The sequence below is a fragment of the Blennius ocellaris genome, assembly GCF_963422515.1.
Source record: "Blennius ocellaris genome assembly, chromosome: 1".
In the NCBI taxonomy this organism is placed as follows: domain Eukaryota; kingdom Metazoa; phylum Chordata; class Actinopteri; order Blenniiformes; family Blenniidae; genus Blennius; species Blennius ocellaris.
In genome coordinates, this window is record NC_137650.1 from 22,864,253 (window position 1) to 22,884,857 (window position 20,605).

Here is a 20,605-nt window from a genome sequence, read left to right on the forward strand (position 1 = left end):
CTGGGATCTGTCAGTGTAACCCTCCGCCTGCGGTAGATGTGCTGAGGCTGGAGTAGCCACCATTTTGCATGTCTTGTGTGTTCCTCCCTCCATTGCTAATAGAGACGATTCCAGTCGTTTTCTGGCATCACCACGGCTAGTAAGTACCACCCGAGAGAACCGTGTCTTCGGAGACGTTGTGAAAAGTGCTTTTCGCGTGTGTGCTGGTCCGCGGTTCGGCTGCATGCGCGTTGACAGCTGTGACTGCGCGCTGCATAGGAAGTCGCTGCCTCTCAGTGCGCCGGGGCTGTGCCTGTCAGCAGCTAGCGCGGCTAGGCGCGGTTAGCACGGTGAGCCCCGCTAACTACCTGCGGCGCCGGGGACGAGGGTGCCCCATGTAGGCTGGCTGCCTTTGCGCTCGGTCCCTACCGACGTGACACCACGCAAGTCCGGTTTTGCTCCCTTTCGAGCGAGGTGACACGAGTGGCAGTTGTGTTTAAATCGAGGTTGTATTCCGGGGTGAGGTAGCACAGAAGCGGTCAGGTGAGGCAGCTAACGCCACAGATGACTCGCTAGCTCGCCTTATCAAGGAGGCCTAAACGGCACCATGTCCTGATCGGTCGGCGATCACCGTCAGGTGGAATGTCTCTCTGGATCGATGCACTTCATTTTGTATGCCGCGACGGTTTCAAACTTTCAATTTGACTGTGTGTTGTGAGCCAAGGTGAAGCCACCCCGGTGTGACACTCATAAGATCTAACCCTTTCTCCAATCGACCAGTGCATAGTGGAGGTTAGCTCGCTGTTAACTGGCTTTACAAAATGGGCTTTGCTTCCTCTGAGAAACATTAAGCATATGACGTGTGCTTAATGTTTGCGTGGTGTCCGGCCGTGAGACTTTGCTAATATTTGACAAACTGTAAACATTTCCAGTCACAAGTCAACGCGGCGTGTGGATTGATAGGAGGCTAACGACAGCTAGCACAGAGTGCCGAGGACATGGACTCGGTTTTACTACAAAATACTCTGCGTTGGCGACGTTAAAATAGTGATCGCTCGGATACCCGCCTTTTAATGACACACTGTCGTTAAAAGAGGGTATCTATTGATTGACGTAAATGCGCTGGTTAATGTTAAGGAAGTCAATTGTAAAGTAGGAAGTGAGTGAATGAGTGTGACGTGTAGGCTGATCGCTGCACATATTTGTCAGTTGAGTTTGTCACAGCCGGTGCAGGAGGTCGAACAGGTCAGTTGCCGGTGGAGCAGATTCTTTTTGCTCTCTCTTTTCCGATGCCGACACGTTGACACCGCACTGGAGAACACGCAAGCAACGTAAGGGTAACGTTTGTATAGAATTGGCTTGCAATCGAATACTTTGAACCACCTGTATTGACATCTTTGATGATTACATAATAAGAAAGTCGTCTTAACCGACTGTGACTGTAGATCACATTACGCTATTATATTTTTTAAAGCTACTTTCTATTTGGCCATAGCTCATCTGCTCATTTTAATTGCGTTCCTTAAGTTCATGCAAAAAATTTGTGAGCTGCTATTTCAACATACCAACTGCTCAGAAAGGAATTGGAGCAATCCCTATCGCTTCAGAAATATCTATATTTACAAATAACAGCCTGCCTTCCTGGTGCTGGATAATTCCTTGTATCATGTAAGTAACATATATTCCAGCAAAAGCTGTGTAAAACTCTGACTTATTGATAAAAGCACTTAGCACAATTCTTCTGACACTGATGCGGTTACAAGCTTTTGTATGTGAAGAGTTGGCAGGTATTAATTGCTCAGTATATATAGTGGGTCCTATTATCGTCCTCCCACATACTGCAATGTACAATAATGGCTCCGTGGAGTGCTTCTTGGCTTTGAAATTGTTAGTATAAGAGGAATTACCTGCACCTTTTGTGGTGCTTGTTGGCGTTGGTAAAACTTTGAAAGTTACTTCTGTCTCTGCAAGGCTTTTGATTTAAACAGTAATTGGTCCGTGTTCCACATTTTAATCGGTGGTTTTCTTCCCAGTCACACAAACCGCAACTCCACAAAGTCAGAAGAGGAGAACTTAGAATTGCAAGCATTTTCAGGTTCACAGTCAAATAAATGCCTTCTGGTGATACCAATGGATTGACCCAACATCTTGCATGCTAACTAATGACGATACCTGAGGTAAAACACTATAAACATTGTCTTCTGACAGCAAGATTTACATCAAATCTTCATTAGGTAAGCAGCAGTTTTTAGTGTGTGATCTCTGGAGCAACTGAAAAGCCTTTGCAGCTCAGTATTGACTCTTTGCTTTTTCTACTGACCTCCAGGCTTCAAACAAATAGTCACTAAAATAAGTTCACATGCATGCAATTGGACCCTCAACAGTTACAATGTGGTGGTTGCACACAGGGTCATGATTGTGACGCTGCAGCATTCTTTTTGGTCTTTCTGTAATCATCTCAGGTGTTTGGACAACCGTTTGAAGGAAAGCAGAAAAACCAGAATAGCAGTTTAGAAAACAAGAAACCTTAAATCTGCAGGAAGAGTTATGTTTTTTTGTCACACATTTAAACTCTTGTCATAACAGTTGGGTATCAAATACATTTCACATGGTGTATTGAGGTATAAGACTTTAGAGTTGAATGTGAATTAAAATATCAGGTTCTGACACATTTTTTTTCCCCTCATGTCTCATGTTGTTGGTCATGTTTGTTTTTTCCTGTAGTGTCTATTTATATGATTTTACACTTTATTTGCAGCATTGTATAGTAGATAATAAGGTTGTAATTAAGACATAAATGCAGTAGTTGAATTTGCTAGCACTTCTTTAATTACATTTCATTGCACAGGAGAGACTGTGGAGACAAAGTGCAATGCAATGTTTTTTAGCATCGGTCTGCCTGATGATATTCGAGTTTAAATATTCAGCTGACTTCCATTTGAGATGATACATATGAGGTTTCGATCCCCCACCATACAGTCCTCATGGCAGTTAGTAATCTGATGCAAACCCATTTGAAACAGTGCTTCATCTTGTGATACTGTTGGGCTGATGTCTCCGTGCCGACAGGTTGACTACTCCCTGTGGTATATGGGAGGTGCCGCATGCTTGTTACTGGTTGTCAGGCTCTGAAAGTGAACCCAGGCTTTGCTCTTCCAGTCTCCTGAGAGAAAACGCTTGTTATGAACATTTCGCAGAACATGCATGTTACACTTACGGGAAAGATGAGTGCGCATTATAAACATTGCGTCTATGTCAGGAAAGCTTATACAGGCTTAACTTTGCGTGGTTCCTAATTAATTGGAGAAGATGGCTTCCCACCTTCTTGGCAGTCTTTGAGCCGATGTGCAAGTTTGCATTTGAGTTTAGAGGAAATTAGGAATCTTAGGTGGTGGTCGTGGTGTTTCTAAAGTGGTTGTAAGGTGCTCCTATGTTGAGCTCTGTTTTGTTTATGTTTACTATGGATCAGTGAGTTGACTTGCACCTTCTATTGTTGTCACACTTCAGTCAAACTCCCCGAGCACACTGAACCTGTCTTCATGGACGACAGCAACTGGGCACACTGTTTTCAGTCTCTGATACGGACAAATAGTCGTTATTTTTCCTTGTAGCGAGAATAAAGTAACCCAAATTTCAGCAGACGTTATGCATTGTTTTCCCCCTTCAGGTAGTTTTCATCCCCCTACTTCACTCTCAATAAAACATGTAAGAAATGGCTGTAAAAAAAAAATGAAGTGAAGGCAATTATAGAAAATTTTAAATAATGTGCTGTTGAATTCCAGATTGAAGGACTGTAGTTAATTTACCTCTCAGCAGAGGCTGGATTTACTCCCTTCAATGTGTTCACATCAGATTAGAAGCACAGCAAGACACAGGGAGCTATGATTTATGGAGCCCAACACTGGGTCCTTTCAGTTCAGGTAATTTAAATGGTCTTAAGACAGACAGTAGATCTTGGGCTTTATTAAAGTGTGGCCTTGTCGGCCCACCCTGCCTTCACCTCTTTGATCACAGTGAATTCTGAGACTTTCCACAGACCACTACCTTATTCAACAAAGGATGCCCCTCATCCCCTCTCTGTCTGAATCCCTGTTTTTCTCAGTGGACTGGCATCATTTCAGAGAATGCTTTTGATCTCGGCAGTGATAAGACTTTAATTTAATCAAAATATTGCTTTTCTTTTAAAGAATACAGGTTTCATGTCATGGACGAGCAGATGTGTCAGTCGGATGGAAAGTTTCTCTTGGGTTACTGTGAAGCCCATTCTTCAGTCACCTTAATTTAGATGCTTAGGCAACTTTGAGTCTGTATGTCCTGTGAGAAAAGGAGCCAGGCTTGATCCCCCCCCCCCCCCCCCCCCCCCCCCCCCCCCCCCCCCCCCCCGTCAAGCTCTCTGGAAATCAGCCAGCTCATGACCTCCAAGGATTTCTATAAGTCCTGTGCCCGTGCTGCTGCAAAGTCAGTAGAAGTTACTTCACGAGGTGATAAAAAAAAAAATGCAGAGCCACAAGATGATATTGCTTTGCACTGTTGCCAGCATTGTTTACACGATTACCTGTATGTTCCACTGGAAATACAGGCTTCTCCCTTCTGAAAGTCAGCCTCAGATGTTTTGCATGACAACAACCCAGCTGGAATGATAAGCTCTCACTGAACTACAAAATGAATATGAAAATTCTCCCTGAAAATGATGTGTTGATGGTCTTTCGGGGGGAGGGGAAATGGCATCATCTACTTAGTGATGAGATAATTGCCACCTATTACCTGGATAATAAAGCCGAGGACAATCTGACTTGACCATCTGCAGATGCTACTCGGTTAAAACGGTAAACATTTAGTTTTTTCGAGTGCAGCTAGACTGAATTGGCAAAATTCTCCTCATTATTGGCAAGTGTTGTTGATCAGCAATGACATCCACAGGTTGAACATGTTTCTTTTCACACACTGCACCGTGTCTCTTGTCAAAGTGCATTGTGTCCCTATCAACCAAAGGCTCACATCAGGCTGGGTAGTTGGAGAAAATGGATTTGCTCGACAAGTAATTACCATCGTTTGTGTTGTTGCGGCAGCTTAATTATGTACCACCTACTACCGGATAAAAGGCCTCCGTGCAACTGGAGACAAAATGTCCTTTCCAGTTAAAGAGCCACCTTGAGTAACTTTTAAGTTTTATCCTTTGGCTGAAATTGAAATCATTGTTTTAGAAAAGCGATGACAAAAGACATCTTGTACGCCAGTGAAGTTGTGCAAATCTTACATACTTTTAAGTGAAATAGTAGTACATATTGTAGAATGACTGCATCTTTATGAAATGATCTAATGTCTGTCTGTTCACAAACGCCAAGCACAGCTTAAATGAACAAGGAGGTTTGACATGATTATTTAAAGAAAACTGTACAAGTTGCTAAAAAGTGGATAATGTTTTCATTTAAGTCATTAAATGCTATACTGCTCTGAAAATGGCTTTTTTTTTTCTAGATGAATATTTGTATTGGCGTTAGATTTGTGCAGCTTGTTGTATTGGTTGAAATCATCCCTTCATATTTGAATCGAGAACTTATTTCTTCTACACTGAAGCCGATTAGACTGCGAAGCCTCCTGACGTCAACCTCAGTGGTTGCATTTAACATGGTCACTTATTTTGTTTATTTAATTCAATACTAAAGATTGTATAATTTACTCTGAATATTGTGATCAGATTCACATGCACCAAAGATACTTGTTCAGTCAGTGGTTCAATCCCACAATGCTTTGGGGGAAGATGGGGTTGCCACTTAGGCTAATTAAGATCGTTGCATTTCTTTTTCCATTTCTTTTTAAACTGGAACGCCATAGAAACTTTCAATATAGGATCATTAACAGGTTTGCACCGCCTCTGTCAATCAGAGAGGGCTGATCTAAGCAGAAGATTTCTTATGGTCTAAGTAAAAGCAACAAATGTTTGCTACTTTGAACTAACTTTTAGGGCTGCTGGGTCAGTTTGTGTTTATGTGAATGTCAATTTGGGGTAATTGGTACACACGAAGACATGGGAGTTTATTCTCCCTCGTAAGCATGCACTTCTTATAAATATTTAAACTTCTTCTTGTGGCTTGGAGGTTGGGTACTCTCTGAAGCTTCTGTGTGAAGGCGTTGAATTTCACCCACTATTCTCCATTGCCTCTGCACTTTTACCTCTGTTAGTAAAATGAGTTAAAAGTCAGACAGCCGCAAACGACCCCTGAACTCTTAATTATCTGCCATTCCATTGCCTAATCTTTGTTTTTGGCAAGTGTTCCATCAAGACAAACTTGCTTTAGTGAAACCGAGTGATACACTTTCATTGTGTCGATGTGCGCAAACTTTTGAAAATAATCTTTTTAAGTCCCACAATTGTGAAAACGTGGCAAGAGACACTGCTATTGCAGAGTTATAATGATACCTCTATTTGTAGGTACAAGCACAGGTCAGCAATCAGATTTCCTCCCGACCCACATCTATATTCATGAACTGAAGCCATTTCACCACCCATCAAAGGGATTTTCTCCCCTCAGATGAGGCTCTTTTGAGAGTATCCCTTTGTGTTTTGCTGTGATGCAGTGGAGTTTCTACCCCGGGGCCGAGGTTCAAGCTAACCTGTTTCTTTCCTCTGTGCTCTTCAGAGAATGCCAGCTCCGATCAGACTGCGGGAGCTCATCCGGACTATCCGGACAGCACGGACCCAGGCAGAGGAGCGTGAGATGATCCAGAAAGAGTGTGCCGCTATCCGCTCGTCCTTCAGAGAGGAAGACAACACATACCGTTGCAGAAATGTGGCAAAGCTACTTTATATGCACATGTTGGGCTACCCAGCACACTTTGGGCAGGTAGGTTTGGCGACTGTGGCTGGTGGGGACAGAATGTACAGGAGAACCCATTTGGATGCTTCAGTGACACTGTTGTTGCTCAGCTCATACACATACATTGTGGTTTTTGTTTTATGAAGCATCGGTCTCTTTGTTGTAGCTGGAGTGCCTGAAGCTGATTGCGTCCCAGAAGTTCACTGACAAACGAATAGGTTATTTGGGAGCTATGCTGCTGTTGGATGAGAGGCAGGACGTCCACCTACTAATGACAAATTGCATTAAGAAGTAAGTGCCTGTGTGTAGGTTGACTCATTTAATATTCGGCTTTTAGGCTAATGCTTTTTCACAATTCACAAGCACAATGATTAATGCTGGACTAAAGGTGAAATTTGATATTTGTTCATCGCTTTGCAGACACACGAAACCATGACATCTTGCTCTATTCTTCCCAGCGCATCTTTATAAAATTCTGACATGTCACAAAATTCTCCCTTTCGTACGTGTCTTTCTATGGCTTATGTGATCTTTCTCTCCCACGTCAGCGACTTGAATCACAGCACACAGTATGTCCAGGGCCTGGCCTTGTGTACATTAGGCTGCATGGGCTCTTCAGAAATGTGTCGTGACCTGGCAGGGGAGGTAGAGAAGCTGCTCAAAACATCCAACTCCTACTTGAGGAAAAAAGTAAGCGTCACTGTTGTTCTGTCGCCGTGAGTAAAGAAAGACTGCAAATGTTATGGCTAACTACTTTGGATGAAAAGCAGACTGATGTATTGAAATGCTTTGTTACATGTTAGACAATGTCTTATTCAAATATTTGTCTACAGGCAGCATTGTGTGCAGTCCATGTCATCAGGAAGGTCCCAGAACTCATGGAAATGTTCCTTCCAGCCACAAAAAACCTGCTGAGTGAGAAGAACCATGGTAAGCATGAGCAGTTTCTCAGGATGTGGGTTGATGGCGCTTGCAAGTGTGCTTGCTCCACACAAGTGTCGACTTCATCCCATTTCCTGCCACTTTGAACACTCTGCTTGTAACAGCTGGGCAGCTCGTGTCCTTTTTGTAGCGTCCTTTGTAGAGGAGTGGGGAATTAATGAGTCTGTCATAAACCCTGTGGCTCATATGTCCCCCTCATATAGGAGATGTGCTAAAGAAAACCCTTTTTTTTTTTTTTTTTTTTTTTGACAGTCCCAAAAATAGCTTGATCTTCTTTGACATTGTGGAAGTGTGTTGGTGATGGCTTTGGATTAGACAGCTTGGGATGTGGAGGCTGTAGCATATCGAAGTGACTTTCAGCAAAAGTAGGGCCTGGGCAGGTTGCCTCTTCATCATAGGGCTAAGGCCCAGACACATGCATTTACACCTTTGACTTATGACATTAAGAGCACAAGCATGTTCGCTCACACGACACCGGTGTGCAGATCCACTGTATCTGTGACGATCTTATACCGGCTCCCAAGGTGGAATGATTCTTTCATTGTTGTGATCCACCTTTGCAGAGACTGCCGGAGGCGACAAAGCACTGTTACTGCGCATGCACCCCCCCCCCCCCCCTACATGTTGAATGGTGAAAATAGTTACAACAATAATAAATAACAGACATGGCAGACCCATAGTGGTATGACTTGCTGTCCATAGCCTAGTTTTATAGTCCATATCTGTAGTTTTATAGATGAGACTCACTCCTCATAGCTTCCGATGCGTCATCAGTGCATACCAATGTCAAGTTTATGATGTATTGTTCTCTGCACATAAGTTTGTGTGGTGTGACTACAAAAACAAGCAACAGTGCCCTCTCATGGCCCAGAACACGAACTACATTGTTGTCAGTGTGTCTGCTGCTGCAGTGCAAATGGATTAGGTGTTGTCATGTAAAATGTCGCGTAAACAGGGCCTGAAAAAGCACGCAAACTGATATCTGCAATGCTGGATTTTAATTTGGATATTTTTGCTACACAGTAACAGTGCTCGGTATTTTCTACCATGCTGCTCCAAGAAGCTTTCATACATTATTATTTTCAGTCCTGTTTTTACACAGTTTAGAAGACGGTGTGGTTTGTTTACCGATACCATGACAAACATGGCTTATGTTACTAATAGAAATGAACGTTTTGTTTCTCCACATTGCTTTAAAATCAGCCTCTGAGACCCTCAGATCTCGTTGCAGTCAGTTCAAAGTTGAGCTGAGTAAGAAAATTTATTTTTGTCAAACTGCATTCCTGAAGGGACGTAGATGACGGGTCACGAGCGCGGGCTGTTACTGTACTAACTGAGTGACGTGTACGAGGGGAGGAATGATGACGACAGTCCCAAGGGGGGATTTGTATGTGAGGCTATAAGGATAGCCATATTTACAGCATACTATGTACTGTACTGATACAGGCTTCACTTCACTATAATGCAAATCAAAATCCATTATTAAAGACACACACACGACACACCTTGATGCAAGATTAGACTGCAACAAACGGGTAATTCTTTTAACACCGCTGGCCAAGAATCACTGTGATATCATGAATTGTTTTTTGCTCCAATGCCAGTGATATTTGGCAGTAATAACCATTCAAACCCAAAAATGTATGACTCATTACTTTTTTTTATTCGATAGTTGTGTAACAATATAAACAATGACACTCCCTTTGCTTTGTTTAATTATTAAGTGTTTTTTTTCCACAGCTATTCTAAAATGACGCAGTAGTGAGTTGTGCCACCTGTTTTATTAGTTTTCAATTACTAAACTGACGGTTGAAGCAGTCTTCTGAATATTTTGGACAACAGTGTCATTTTTCTTTGTGGTCTTTTGAGCAATATTTCAGTTTAAAGAAGTCATTTTGAAATAGGTCAGCGCAGCTTATATATATTAGGAATTCAGCAATATATTAGGCTCTATACATGTATAGTGTGACTTTTAAAGCTTTAAAAACTGTCTGCTGGTGTGGGTGCTCTCATTTATAAAATCACTGTGTTGGAGAAATGACGACGGTTCGTTTCATTCAAAGTAAACAACCTGTCTGTCCTCTGTTCCTCAGGTGTGCTCCACACATCGGTTGTCCTTCTGACTGAGATGTGTGAAAGAAGTCCTGACATGCTGGCGCACTTCAGAAAGGTACAAACACATTGTCTTAAAGTAAACACTTGTGCATTTTGTCTTAAGCTCATGTCACATTTCATTCTCCCTTTGCATACACGTTTTCTTTGGTTAGAGCTAATCTAAGCAAACATGTTGGACTTTCTGAGGTTTGGATTAGTTACGGGTTTCCTCTACATTCATAGAATGTCTTAGTTTGTTATCTCTTGTCGCTGTCTTTACTTCTTGTATTTCAACTGCTGCTGTACCTCTTCCTGTCTAGGTATAACAAAGCTATTGCCAGAAGCGCCACTCCTCATGCTCATGATCTGAACATTTATTTTTAAGCTCTCTGAAAGTGAATGATTTCCAGTTTCCCCTCCCTAACATCTACCTCATATTTTTTCTGTCATTTGTCTTTGTTACAATTCCTGCATTGTGTTAGAATGAGAAGGTAAGATTACATTCTGATCTCATAGCTGGTGCATGCCGTAATTAGTAATCACTCCACAGTCACCTCAGTCATAAACAGATTTTTGTTGAGTAATGTCATATTGTTTTAATTTGAGTTGTAATTTCTTCTAATTGTACAGTGATCATTACTCTGTCAGTGTTTTGAATTACATAAACCAGTTTTTGGTCCATTTGTCAAATACAGTCACAATTATTTTGAATGTCATTACTTGCTTAATTTAAGCGATTCATTTGCTCACCGTCTGTTGAAAAGGAGTCAGGTGGGTGGGTTTTCACATGATTGCCACAGGTGTTGTCACAAGAAAACATGGCTCTTTGTCTGTTAATGTTTAGCTGTGAGCAGGCTGCCCACTGGTCACTGCGACTGTCTCCAGTGTTGTAAGATTATAGAGCGGAAGCTTTCAGGCTCCATGGAGTTTTAGAAAGCTAAAACTGGAGCTTTAAGTTCAGAAGCAGTCAACAATAATTTTCCTACTCTGGTGTTTGGTGCTTGTTTGTCGTCATACCCACGTCCCAAAAGGTTTTCTATCGGTTTCATCTCTGTTTGCCCTGCAAAGTGAACTGGTCTGGAACAGATGCATTGTGGTGTCACTAAACACCAGCAAACATGTTTACAACAAAGATAATAAAACAAGTCTTTTAACTCGTATTGCAGCATTTGCAACTGTCTTTAAAACGTTCAATACAATGCCCCATTTTCCCATAGTCTGAATCAAACTGTGAAACTTTATTTTAGATTATTTCACTGAAATATTTTTTTTTTGTTTACTTTTAATTTAAAGTTTAATATTAAAAATGCAGTACCTCACAATAATAATATTTCATAATCAGGTGTTATTCCTGTTTGTTTAACTTGAATTATAAATTCAGGTTAATATGTTGTCTGTAAAATAACTGATAAAGCAGATACATTTTCAGTGACATTTACAGTTTGAGAGGTACCTGTACACCCTGCTACTTGTGTATTAAAGTCACTCTTATCTTGCGTGACCTAATAAGTGAACGAATTCCCCGGTGCTTAATCTCAGAGGCATGTTGTTGAGCTATGGGAGGAAAAAGGAGTACCTGGGGGAAAATGTATGCATGCACAGGGAAAACATGAGATTGCTGCACAGAAATTGCCCCCGAAGCTCAGCTCGGACTTGATTTGGAAACACTCTTGCTCTGAAGCAAAAAGGTGCAAACCACGACATCGCTGTATGGCCCTTCCCAGACATTTGATTTATCCCTGGATATGACGTCAAACTGTTTCCGAGACCGCTGGAGTAGTCCTCCAAGAGTACGTTTTGACCACACGTCACCTTTTCTGTTGACACAGCATTTAACACTTTCACACATGTGATTTTAGCCCTGTGCAGATCTGATGGTATTGTACATGCACATTTTCTCACCCAATATTTTTCCCAAATCACGGGTTTGATTTTTATGACTTCAAAAATAGTGTGATTAAATAACTGGTGTTTTAACAACCACATACTGTATTATTCTACCTCAATGAATCCTAATAGCTTTACATAAACCTGTTGCATCTGTGAATGGCAAAATCATAACTTGAAATAATGAACAACAAATTACTTATCTGTTAGAAAAAAAGTAGAGAACAGTTGAAATCTTCGCAAAATATTGTGACATCTCTTTTTTTTTTTTTTTTTTTCTCCTGTGCTGTTGTGTTGTTTTTGTTTGGTTTTAGCTGGTTCCACAGTTGGTGAGGATCCTGAAGAACCTAATAATGTCTGGGTACTCTCCTGAGCATGACGTGTCGGGCATAAGCGACCCTTTCCTGCAGGTAAACCTCTTCTTCTTGACGCTGGTCACATTACAGGCTTGTGCAGATCAGAATTTGTGATATGAGAGCTGTGTACTGCTGCTTTTCAGTTCAGTCAGTGCTCTGAAATAGGAGTGGTTTTCTTACAAGTCGTTATTGCAACACTAAACTCTGGACGGCTTCCAGAATCCCAAGTTCCATTTTCAACATGGCAGCACTGGAAGTGACACGCATTTTTTTTTGCTTTGACAGCAGACAGCAGTTTTACGATGGTTTATATGACTCATGCATGCAGTTCTGCTACTGTGTAACTGGAGTTCTAGTTCTTTTTTTCTGAATGCGTCTTTACTTTTGTCTGACTTGTAAATGGCATCATTGTCCCCGAACTGAGCTTCAAACCAAATATAAACAATGTTAAGGTTTGGTTCATCCCCCGCAAGGCATTTTGCCAGAATTAGGCATTTACTCCAATTACCTGATGCTGGAAAGCTTGGAGCAAATTGCCTGTTCATTAAGAGAAGCATCTTCCTCTCAATGTGTTTTTAAGCCTTTCTCTTCTACTTTTCCCATTGACTGTGTTCAAGTATTTACTTTTGTATTACTTGTTTAAATTTTTTTTTTTTTAACAATTTAGTCGTGTTTTAATCACTTGGCCTCATACCCCAATATTTGTTTTCTTATTTCATGTGGGACATTTTGTGCTATTCAAATATTTTTTATCATAGATTTTTTTTTATTGTGGAAAAAAGTCCTTATAAGGGAGTGACCTCACTCTATTCAGTCTTCTGAGCCATGAGGAAACTGGAAAGCAGGATTAGTGAATTTTCATTGTGAAAATGTAAAGACATTACACAATTTTTTTTTTTATTTAAGTGAATAAAAAATTCCATAGAGAAACCAGTCAGCTCATGACATACAGTGAAATGTATCATATCTGTTGAGTAAACTGACAAGACTGTTGTATTCATGCTTCAGGTGCGGATATTGAGACTACTGCGGATTTTAGGCAAGAGTGATGACGACTCCAGTGAAGCAATGAATGACATCCTTGCACAGGTCAGAAATTTAAAAAACAAATAATTAAAGCTTTGCCTTTTAAAAGTCAACAATTGACTGATGAAGTCTTTTATTCTGTGTTTGTACATACAGGTGGCAACAAACACAGAGACGAGTAAAAATGTAGGCAATGCAATCCTGTACGAGACTGTACTGACTATAATGGACATCAAGTCTGAAAGTGGACTGAGAGTGAGTATATTAAACTGAAGAAAGAAACTAATGGCTATAGTTCTGTATTCTTCAACCTGGCTAATGAACCTTTTTCTTACAGGTCTTGGCCATCAACATACTAGGTCGCTTCCTTCTTAACAATGATAAAAATATAAGGTATTTATTAGATCTGCTGAGCACAACCATGAAGAATTGCCATTTAAAAAAAAAGTCACTTCATTTTCTATTTATTTATTTATTATAATCAACTTCTATTTCAGATATGTGGCATTGACTTCTCTACTAAAGACGGTACAAACGGACCACAATGCAGTGCAGAGACATCGGAGCACCATTGTGGATTGCTTAAAAGACCTGGATGTGTCCATCAAGAGGTGACTCATAGCTCTCCCATTGCAGTTATACCCGTCAAATCTTCCCCCTGTTGTCTCTGACCTCTGTCTGTTTTTTCACCGCGGTTCAGACGTGCAATGGAACTGAGCTTTGCCCTGGTGAACGGCAACAACATTAGAGGCATGATGAAAGAGCTGCTCTACTTCCTGGACTCGTGCGACCCGGAATTCAAGGCCGACTGTGCATCAGGAGTCTTTCTAGCTGCAGAGAAGTAAGTCACTGGTACATCTGTTGCTACGTGTTCAAAAGCCACTGGAATATTACGTAGTTGGTTTATATCGCATCTTGTTTTGTATGAAATCATAACAAAAATAGGTTTCAGAGTTTACTTTACACTTGCTTTCAAATGAGGGGCCGCTCATTAGCCTATCATTCATACCAGAGTTTCATCTTTCCCAGATGTGCATTTCTGCAGATTAAGATAATTTTGCATTCAACAAATGGCACAACAAGCGCTGGGAAGTGTGCACATATAGCTCCAATTTTAAACGAGTTAAATAAAAAAAGGTTGAATATTGTAGAACTTTTATTCTGATGGGAATGGAGAACATTGACGTGCTGTGTGATGATAAAAAGAGTGATCCATCGTCTGACAGACCATGATGACTCTCTTGTTTTCTGACTGCATTGGTCTTCTGGCTTGAACATGTTTGCCGCTTCAGTCCCTTGTGGGGAGTAAGCTGTTGTCTTTCTTTATGTTTCAGGTACGCCCCTTCAAAAAGATGGCACATTGACACCATTATGAGAGTCCTGACAACAGTATGTATATTATTAAAAACAAAGAGTAAAGTGCCTATTTTTGTTGTTGTTTAGATTAGATTGACTCACAACAACGGAAGTATTACAAAGTAAATAAACTCTGCAACAGACCCCCTGCAATAAACAATCTTAGTTTTTGCCGTAAATCTCCAAATCAATATTTAATGTTCTCTTTCTCATTCCCATCTCGACTCGTCCTTGCAGGCGGGGAGCTACGTGCGAGACGATTCGGTTCCCAACCTCATCCAGCTCATCACAAACAGTGTGGAGATGCACGCCTATACAGTACAGAGACTTTACAAAGCTCTGTTGGATGACATTTCACAGGTTAAGAGTCCTTCTGGTTTTGCTCATGTTTGGAATATTGCTGCATTTGAATACACAGGGTTTCAATTAGAGTCGCTGATGTACATTTTGTTTTTTGAACCAGCTCACAAATGCTTGAGAGGCTGACTTTCTTTTCTGTGTTCTGCAGCAACCTCTGGTGCAGGTCGCGTCCTGGTGCATAGGAGAGTACGGTGACTTGTTGGTGTCCGGGCAGTGTGAAGAGGAAGAGCCCATTCAGGTACATGAGGATGAATCTCCGCCGTGTATCATACAACCAGGATACAATGCAAACTTAAGGGAAGCACTTGTTAATGAGATGTTGTGGAATGTGTCTCTTCCTGGTGAATGAAGGTGACTGAAGATGAAGTTCTGGATGTGTTGGAAGGCCTCCTGGTGTCTAACCTGTCCACACCTGTGACCCGGGGTTATGCCCTCACGGCCATCATGAAGCTGTCGACACGTTTCACTAGTGTAAAGTGAGTAATTCCACAATGCACATACCCTACCACCTTATACTACCGTCAACTTCTTTGAAAGTATTTTTTTTTTGTAATGCTCTGGTGAGAAGAAAACACTGTACTGTTTTGATGACTATATAAAAAAGCTGAGATATTTACTAATTTATTTATTTCTGCAAGAAGGCTCCCAGAGCGCCTATCCCCGAGTGGCATGAAAGCGATCCAGTTCTCGATTAAATTTAAATAATTTCTTTGTCCCATCTGTTGGCCTGCCATTTAAAAACAATAATTTAATCAAAATCTGCCCTCAAGTTTTTGAATCCTCCTGTTAACCAACCAACAGCAATGAAAGCATCTACTGTAGCTCCTGGTGGGTTTAAACAATGTTCGAGGAATTTTGTACTTGGGTTTGTTCTCGTCTGACCTCAGGGAGGCACTGTTACCTCATTGTTAAAATTGTCAGCCCCAACACGGCAATCCACAGAGTATATATTTGATATCATTGTACCAGAACTGTGTTGCTGAGTGCTGGGTTACAGAATCACTTCAGAGTAGCTTTTTCTTTGATATTGAAGGAGAAGTCCATTTAATTGCTGTAAAACTGGTTTAACGGCTGAATAAAGGGTGTTGTGCTTTTAAATGGGCCACAAACTGTACAAGTCGGTAAACACATTTCCACCCCAGTGCTTTGGACTATAGCCACAAACCTGAGGTCATAATTCAAGTGCTGACCAGTTTTAGTTTCTAAGGTAGTGACAATTGCCAAATTATGTGACCTGAGATTTGAGTTGATATATGAAGCATGTTTTCACTGCTTTAGGGATCATAAAATGCTCTTCGTTGTCAGTCACAGTCAATCATTCATAAAAACTCGTATGAATTCAGGGGGACATTTGAGTTCAGAGCTGCTCATCCTACCAAATAGTCACATTTGCCTCGTGGGCCAATCAGAAAGCCTGCTTAAAGTTCAGAGGGGTGAAAAAAAGTACAGTATTATTGGAATATGTTTTACTTGTCCTATAACTTTCTTGCAATTGCATTTTTCATCTTTCATGTTTGATGCTCTGTAAATATTTAGTGGCAAATATGATTAAAAAAAATGTGTAATCTATTCAGAATTTGATCTTTGCTAACTTGCAAATGTGAACTGTTTTTCCAGCCGAATCAAAAAGGTGGTTTCGATATATGGCAGCAGCATCGACGTGGAGCTGCAGCAGAGAGCAGTGGAGTACAATGCGCTTTTCAAGAAATATGACCACATGAGGTGAAAATGTTTTTTCTTTGACCCAGGATAATTCCAGTCACACCTTTCACAATTGCATCATTAAAAGTCCTGACAATTAGAAAATCAAGTATTTGGTTCATGTCTTTGTCTTTTGCTTATTTCTTGACTACAGGCCAGCTCTCTTAGAGCGAATGCCCATCATGGAGAAATCTGCTTCCAACGGCCCTACAGAGATTGTACAGACAAATGGGGAAACGGAGCCCTCTGTTGTGGAGCCGAAACATCCACCGCCGGTCGGCCAGCCCACCAACCAGGTGAGGAGTCCTTAACCACGTTGATTTAATGTTTGAAAACCCCCCCAAAAAAAGCTTATTTCGGGCTTCCTAGGGGGTTTTAAAAAGTATTGAATTTACAAATCTAGTGTCGTGGTTTTACAAATGGACCGCATATTTATTTTTGGTCTCCATCTCAAATGGTTCATCTGGTTCCAAGTATTTCTTCTCCACACCACTCTGAGCGCTGTGCACGTGCTGATAGTTAAACAGACTCCTCTTTCACCCCCTTTACTGGCTTGCTATGAAAATGCCGGCTGCAGTATGTCCACAAGAGCAAGCGTGGCAGTGCACGGTATCTATATACGCAAAGTTAATAATGCCTGGTTGGAGAAAAATTCATCCTGGATGTGGTTGACGGCACTGGAGGGTTAACATATTGTCAGTCTTGCCAGGAACAAAAAATGTTTTTTCATTAAATAGACGGTTCTAGTTGATTTTATTTTCACTTCATTGAATGCAAATTGAACGGCCAGAAGATACAGTGGTATTGAGTGTCAGCACTATTTGAGTCCAGATTGGCATCAACTCTTCTTACTGAACTTCTTAAAGGACCTTTTCAGGCGGTTGGTCTGAAAATCCTTTCAAACCAAACACAGATCTTCTTTGAATGTAGATTAGCTCAATTCTTTTCTGTCTACTCATGTAAACCTGAACCGACTCCACAATGTTGAGATGAAGCCTCTGACGGGCCATACTATTACTGGAATGTTCATTTGATGGTTTTAAAACATCTGAAGATAAACAGATATTTTCTTGTTGGTATCACATGACGGAATAGTAGTATTTCTTTATGACATGGCTGAAGCCTTTGCACAGTACCATGTCTTGTAATAAATTATTGTGACAGACACGTTGATATCACGTGTTTTCTATCGTTCACGTCTTCCTTGTTTCCCAGGCTAATGATTTGTTAGACTTGCTGGGTGGTAATGATGTGCCAGTAATCCAGACCACGATGCCCACCAAGCCGGCCTCAGCTGGAGGAGAGCTGCTTGATCTGCTGGGGGACCTCTCGCTAAGTGGTACGCTGGTTACTGGTTTCAGTCCGTTTTTGTACTTGTACAGCTTTTTTTTTCAATCAGGACATTTTTTTAATTTTTTTTTTATCTTTGTTGGTTTTCTATTATATAAGTGCCATGCCTTAATGTGAGTCACCAACAGACGAATAGATGTGACGTCTCATGCAAACAGAAAACACAGATGCTGTACTGGTGGAATTGTAGCAACAAAAGGTGTAACTGTTTGACATTACCACCTCCATCATGGCTTGACAATCGGACCGTGCAGTATGAACTCCTCTTTAGTGTACTTCAGTTTTACATTTCAAATGTTTTACCTGTACATTGTTAGTTAGAAGTTACTACAATTATATGTAAAGCTGTACAGTATTTGTGTGGCTTCAGGACTATCGTACGCCTTTGTTTGCTCCCAGTGTGACTGTGATGCCAAACACATTTCTGATTACAGATTCCTCATAGTATGAATTGTAACATGATAGTAGTCAATTTTCACAAAACCAAAAATGCCCCTGAGGTCATTAGTGGCTTATCAACACAGAAATTAGCTGCACATTTAATAAAAGGTTAAAGAAAACCAAGAAAACCCCAGATAAAGTGAGAGTTTTGTGAATGTTGACACTGTGGATGTTAAAGATGTTTGATACTAAATTGTTTTTCAAACCTTACTATTAATGAGAAAATAAGCTTTTCTATCAAGATGGGAGATTCTTTGATGGATTACCTGTATCAGCCCTTGTTAAACCCCAGAGTGTTCTTTCCCTCCCTTTCCCAGGCGGTCCAGCCCCTACTCCCGCTCCCTCAGTGCCCACTCCCCAACCCCCTTTCCTCCTGGATGGCCTCTCCTCACAGCCCCTGTTTAATGACATTGCAGGTGAGAGCCTGTTGATCCCATTCACAACCTACTTTCATGATTTACAGTAGTTTGTGAATGTGTCCTTCTGTTTTTATGTGTTCCACTTGTATTTTAACCGGTCACCTTATCCGGAAATATGAGTCCTATCGCTCTGCTCTTCTGAAATCTTCTTATAGGTATACCACCCATGACAGCATACAACAAGAATGGCCTGAAAATAGACTTCACGTTCGAGAGAGCAAACCCCAACCCAAACATCGCTGTCATCACCATCCATGCATCCAACACGACAGAGGCAGACATGACAGACTTCGTTTTCCAGGCTGCAGTACCAAAGGTAAGCAGCAGAGGGACCGCATCGCAGGTTTAATAAACCACTTTGTCCTAAGTAATGAATTCATGCTGGACCGCTGTCAGTTCTGGTCATTGGCCTGATCAGCTCATTAAATTTTCTATCAAACATGGTGTCCTATCTGTTTGACAGACATTCCAGCTGCAGCTCCTCTCCCCTAGCAGTAATGTTGTCCCAGCACTCAACCAGGGAACAGTCACACAGGTCATCAGAGTCCTTAACCCACAGAAGGTGAGTTTTGTTCAGCACGAATCCCTGCTCTCATGCAGCATGTGTGAAGTCTTTAATCTTTTCTATGAATTGCCTCTCTTTATAAACACGATCACCCTGATAAAAATTTCAGCAACAGCTACGAATGAGGATCAAGCTAACGTACACCCACAAAGGCACGGCTGTACAAGACCTGGCTGAGGTTAATAACTTCCCCCCTCAGTCCTGGCAGTGATGAGCTGCTCCTGCTCCTCCAAGCCCCACCAAGGGAACTATGAAAACGTTTTTTTTTTTTTTTTTCCTTTCACCTCCCACCTTTCTTCCAACGGATCCCCCTGTGACGTCACTGCAGACCGCTGCCCTCGAGTTGCATGGGAAGCAGCAGAGCATTGAACACAGGAGAAAAATACAGATGTTACGAAAACCCTATTGACTATTGACATCACCAGATGAATTGGGGGTGGGGGGGGGGGGGAATCATATCAATCAATGAACTTTTCTTTTTCTCTTAATCAGTTTCCATAATCTCTTTGCTTAGTCGTCATGTTTTTCACAGATACCTTCCGCCCAGCACCATGACCACCCACTAAAGCACATATGCACACCATTCATTCGCTGTGGTGTATTTGATCTCTCAGCTCACTGGAGAGAAAAGTGCGCTGCAGTCGCCATAGTTTTAGAATGCAGTTAAAACATTTTGCTTCCTCGGTATTTGCGATAGGCTCTGGATTCATTTCATTTGCTTTGGTGCAAGCTCCCAAGTTCTACGGCGGCGGCCACGAACTTCTCGGCTGACCCCGTTTCTTGACCCTCCACACCCTCAGTGATATGACTTGTCATATCGAGTTGTATTCATTTTGAATTACATTAATTTGCATAAAGCATGTTTGAGCATCAACAGGATCACAATCACACCTGGACTTGAGCTCGAAGAGGATTCTTTGAATTTGGGCGTAGCGGCCTCTCGGCCTTACGTTTCAATAGGTTCCAGCTATATTTCTTTGGTCACTACATCGAGGCCACATAGAGATCCAGGGTGTCCACTTTGACCCCCTTGTACTGAGTTTCACAGAACATGCTCAGACTTTGTCTGCACTCTCATCACCTCTGCAGTAAAGCGATGGCTTGAGGTCTGTATTATAAACTCACCGGTTGACTGCTTTGCATACGATGGGGATGTTTATTCATTAGGCTGGCTACAACCCAGGCCTGAAAGTAAAATGAAAACCGGTCTATTGCATTTATGTTAGAGATCTGCACCTGTGTCCTCACTGTCACTTGTAATTTAGTTGCATTTCAGATTTGTTTAACCTGGTTGAACTCGGTCACCATGCA

The 20,605-nt window shown here is 41.5% G+C and overlaps 1 protein-coding gene across 2 annotated transcripts; it reads left to right on the forward strand.

The window, feature by feature from the left end:
* Positions 1-52: 52 nt before the first annotated feature.
* ap1g1 (adaptor related protein complex 1 subunit gamma 1) lies at positions 53-19,708 on the forward strand. 2 transcript variants are annotated; one of them, XM_080500311.1, is made up of 23 exons: positions 53-139; positions 6,621-6,824; positions 6,964-7,088; positions 7,346-7,487; positions 7,631-7,727; positions 9,833-9,909; positions 12,035-12,130; positions 13,085-13,165; positions 13,259-13,357; positions 13,440-13,495; positions 13,600-13,713; positions 13,803-13,943; positions 14,437-14,491; positions 14,696-14,818; positions 14,967-15,056; positions 15,170-15,294; positions 16,436-16,540; positions 16,674-16,815; positions 17,735-17,858; positions 18,628-18,726; positions 18,885-19,045; positions 19,193-19,291; positions 19,404-19,708. In XM_080500311.1, exons 2-23 carry the CDS (start codon positions 6,624-6,626, stop codon positions 19,503-19,505), a joined length of 2,454 nt encoding a protein of 817 aa, XP_080356437.1. In that variant the 5' UTR covers positions 53-139; positions 6,621-6,623; the 3' UTR covers positions 19,506-19,708. The 2 variants fall into 2 exon arrangements, with proteins under 2 accessions (XP_080356437.1, XP_080356438.1); XM_080500312.1 differs by lacking the exon at positions 53-139 and adding an exon at positions 312-453.
* The last annotated feature ends 897 nt before the right edge of the window (positions 19,709-20,605 follow it).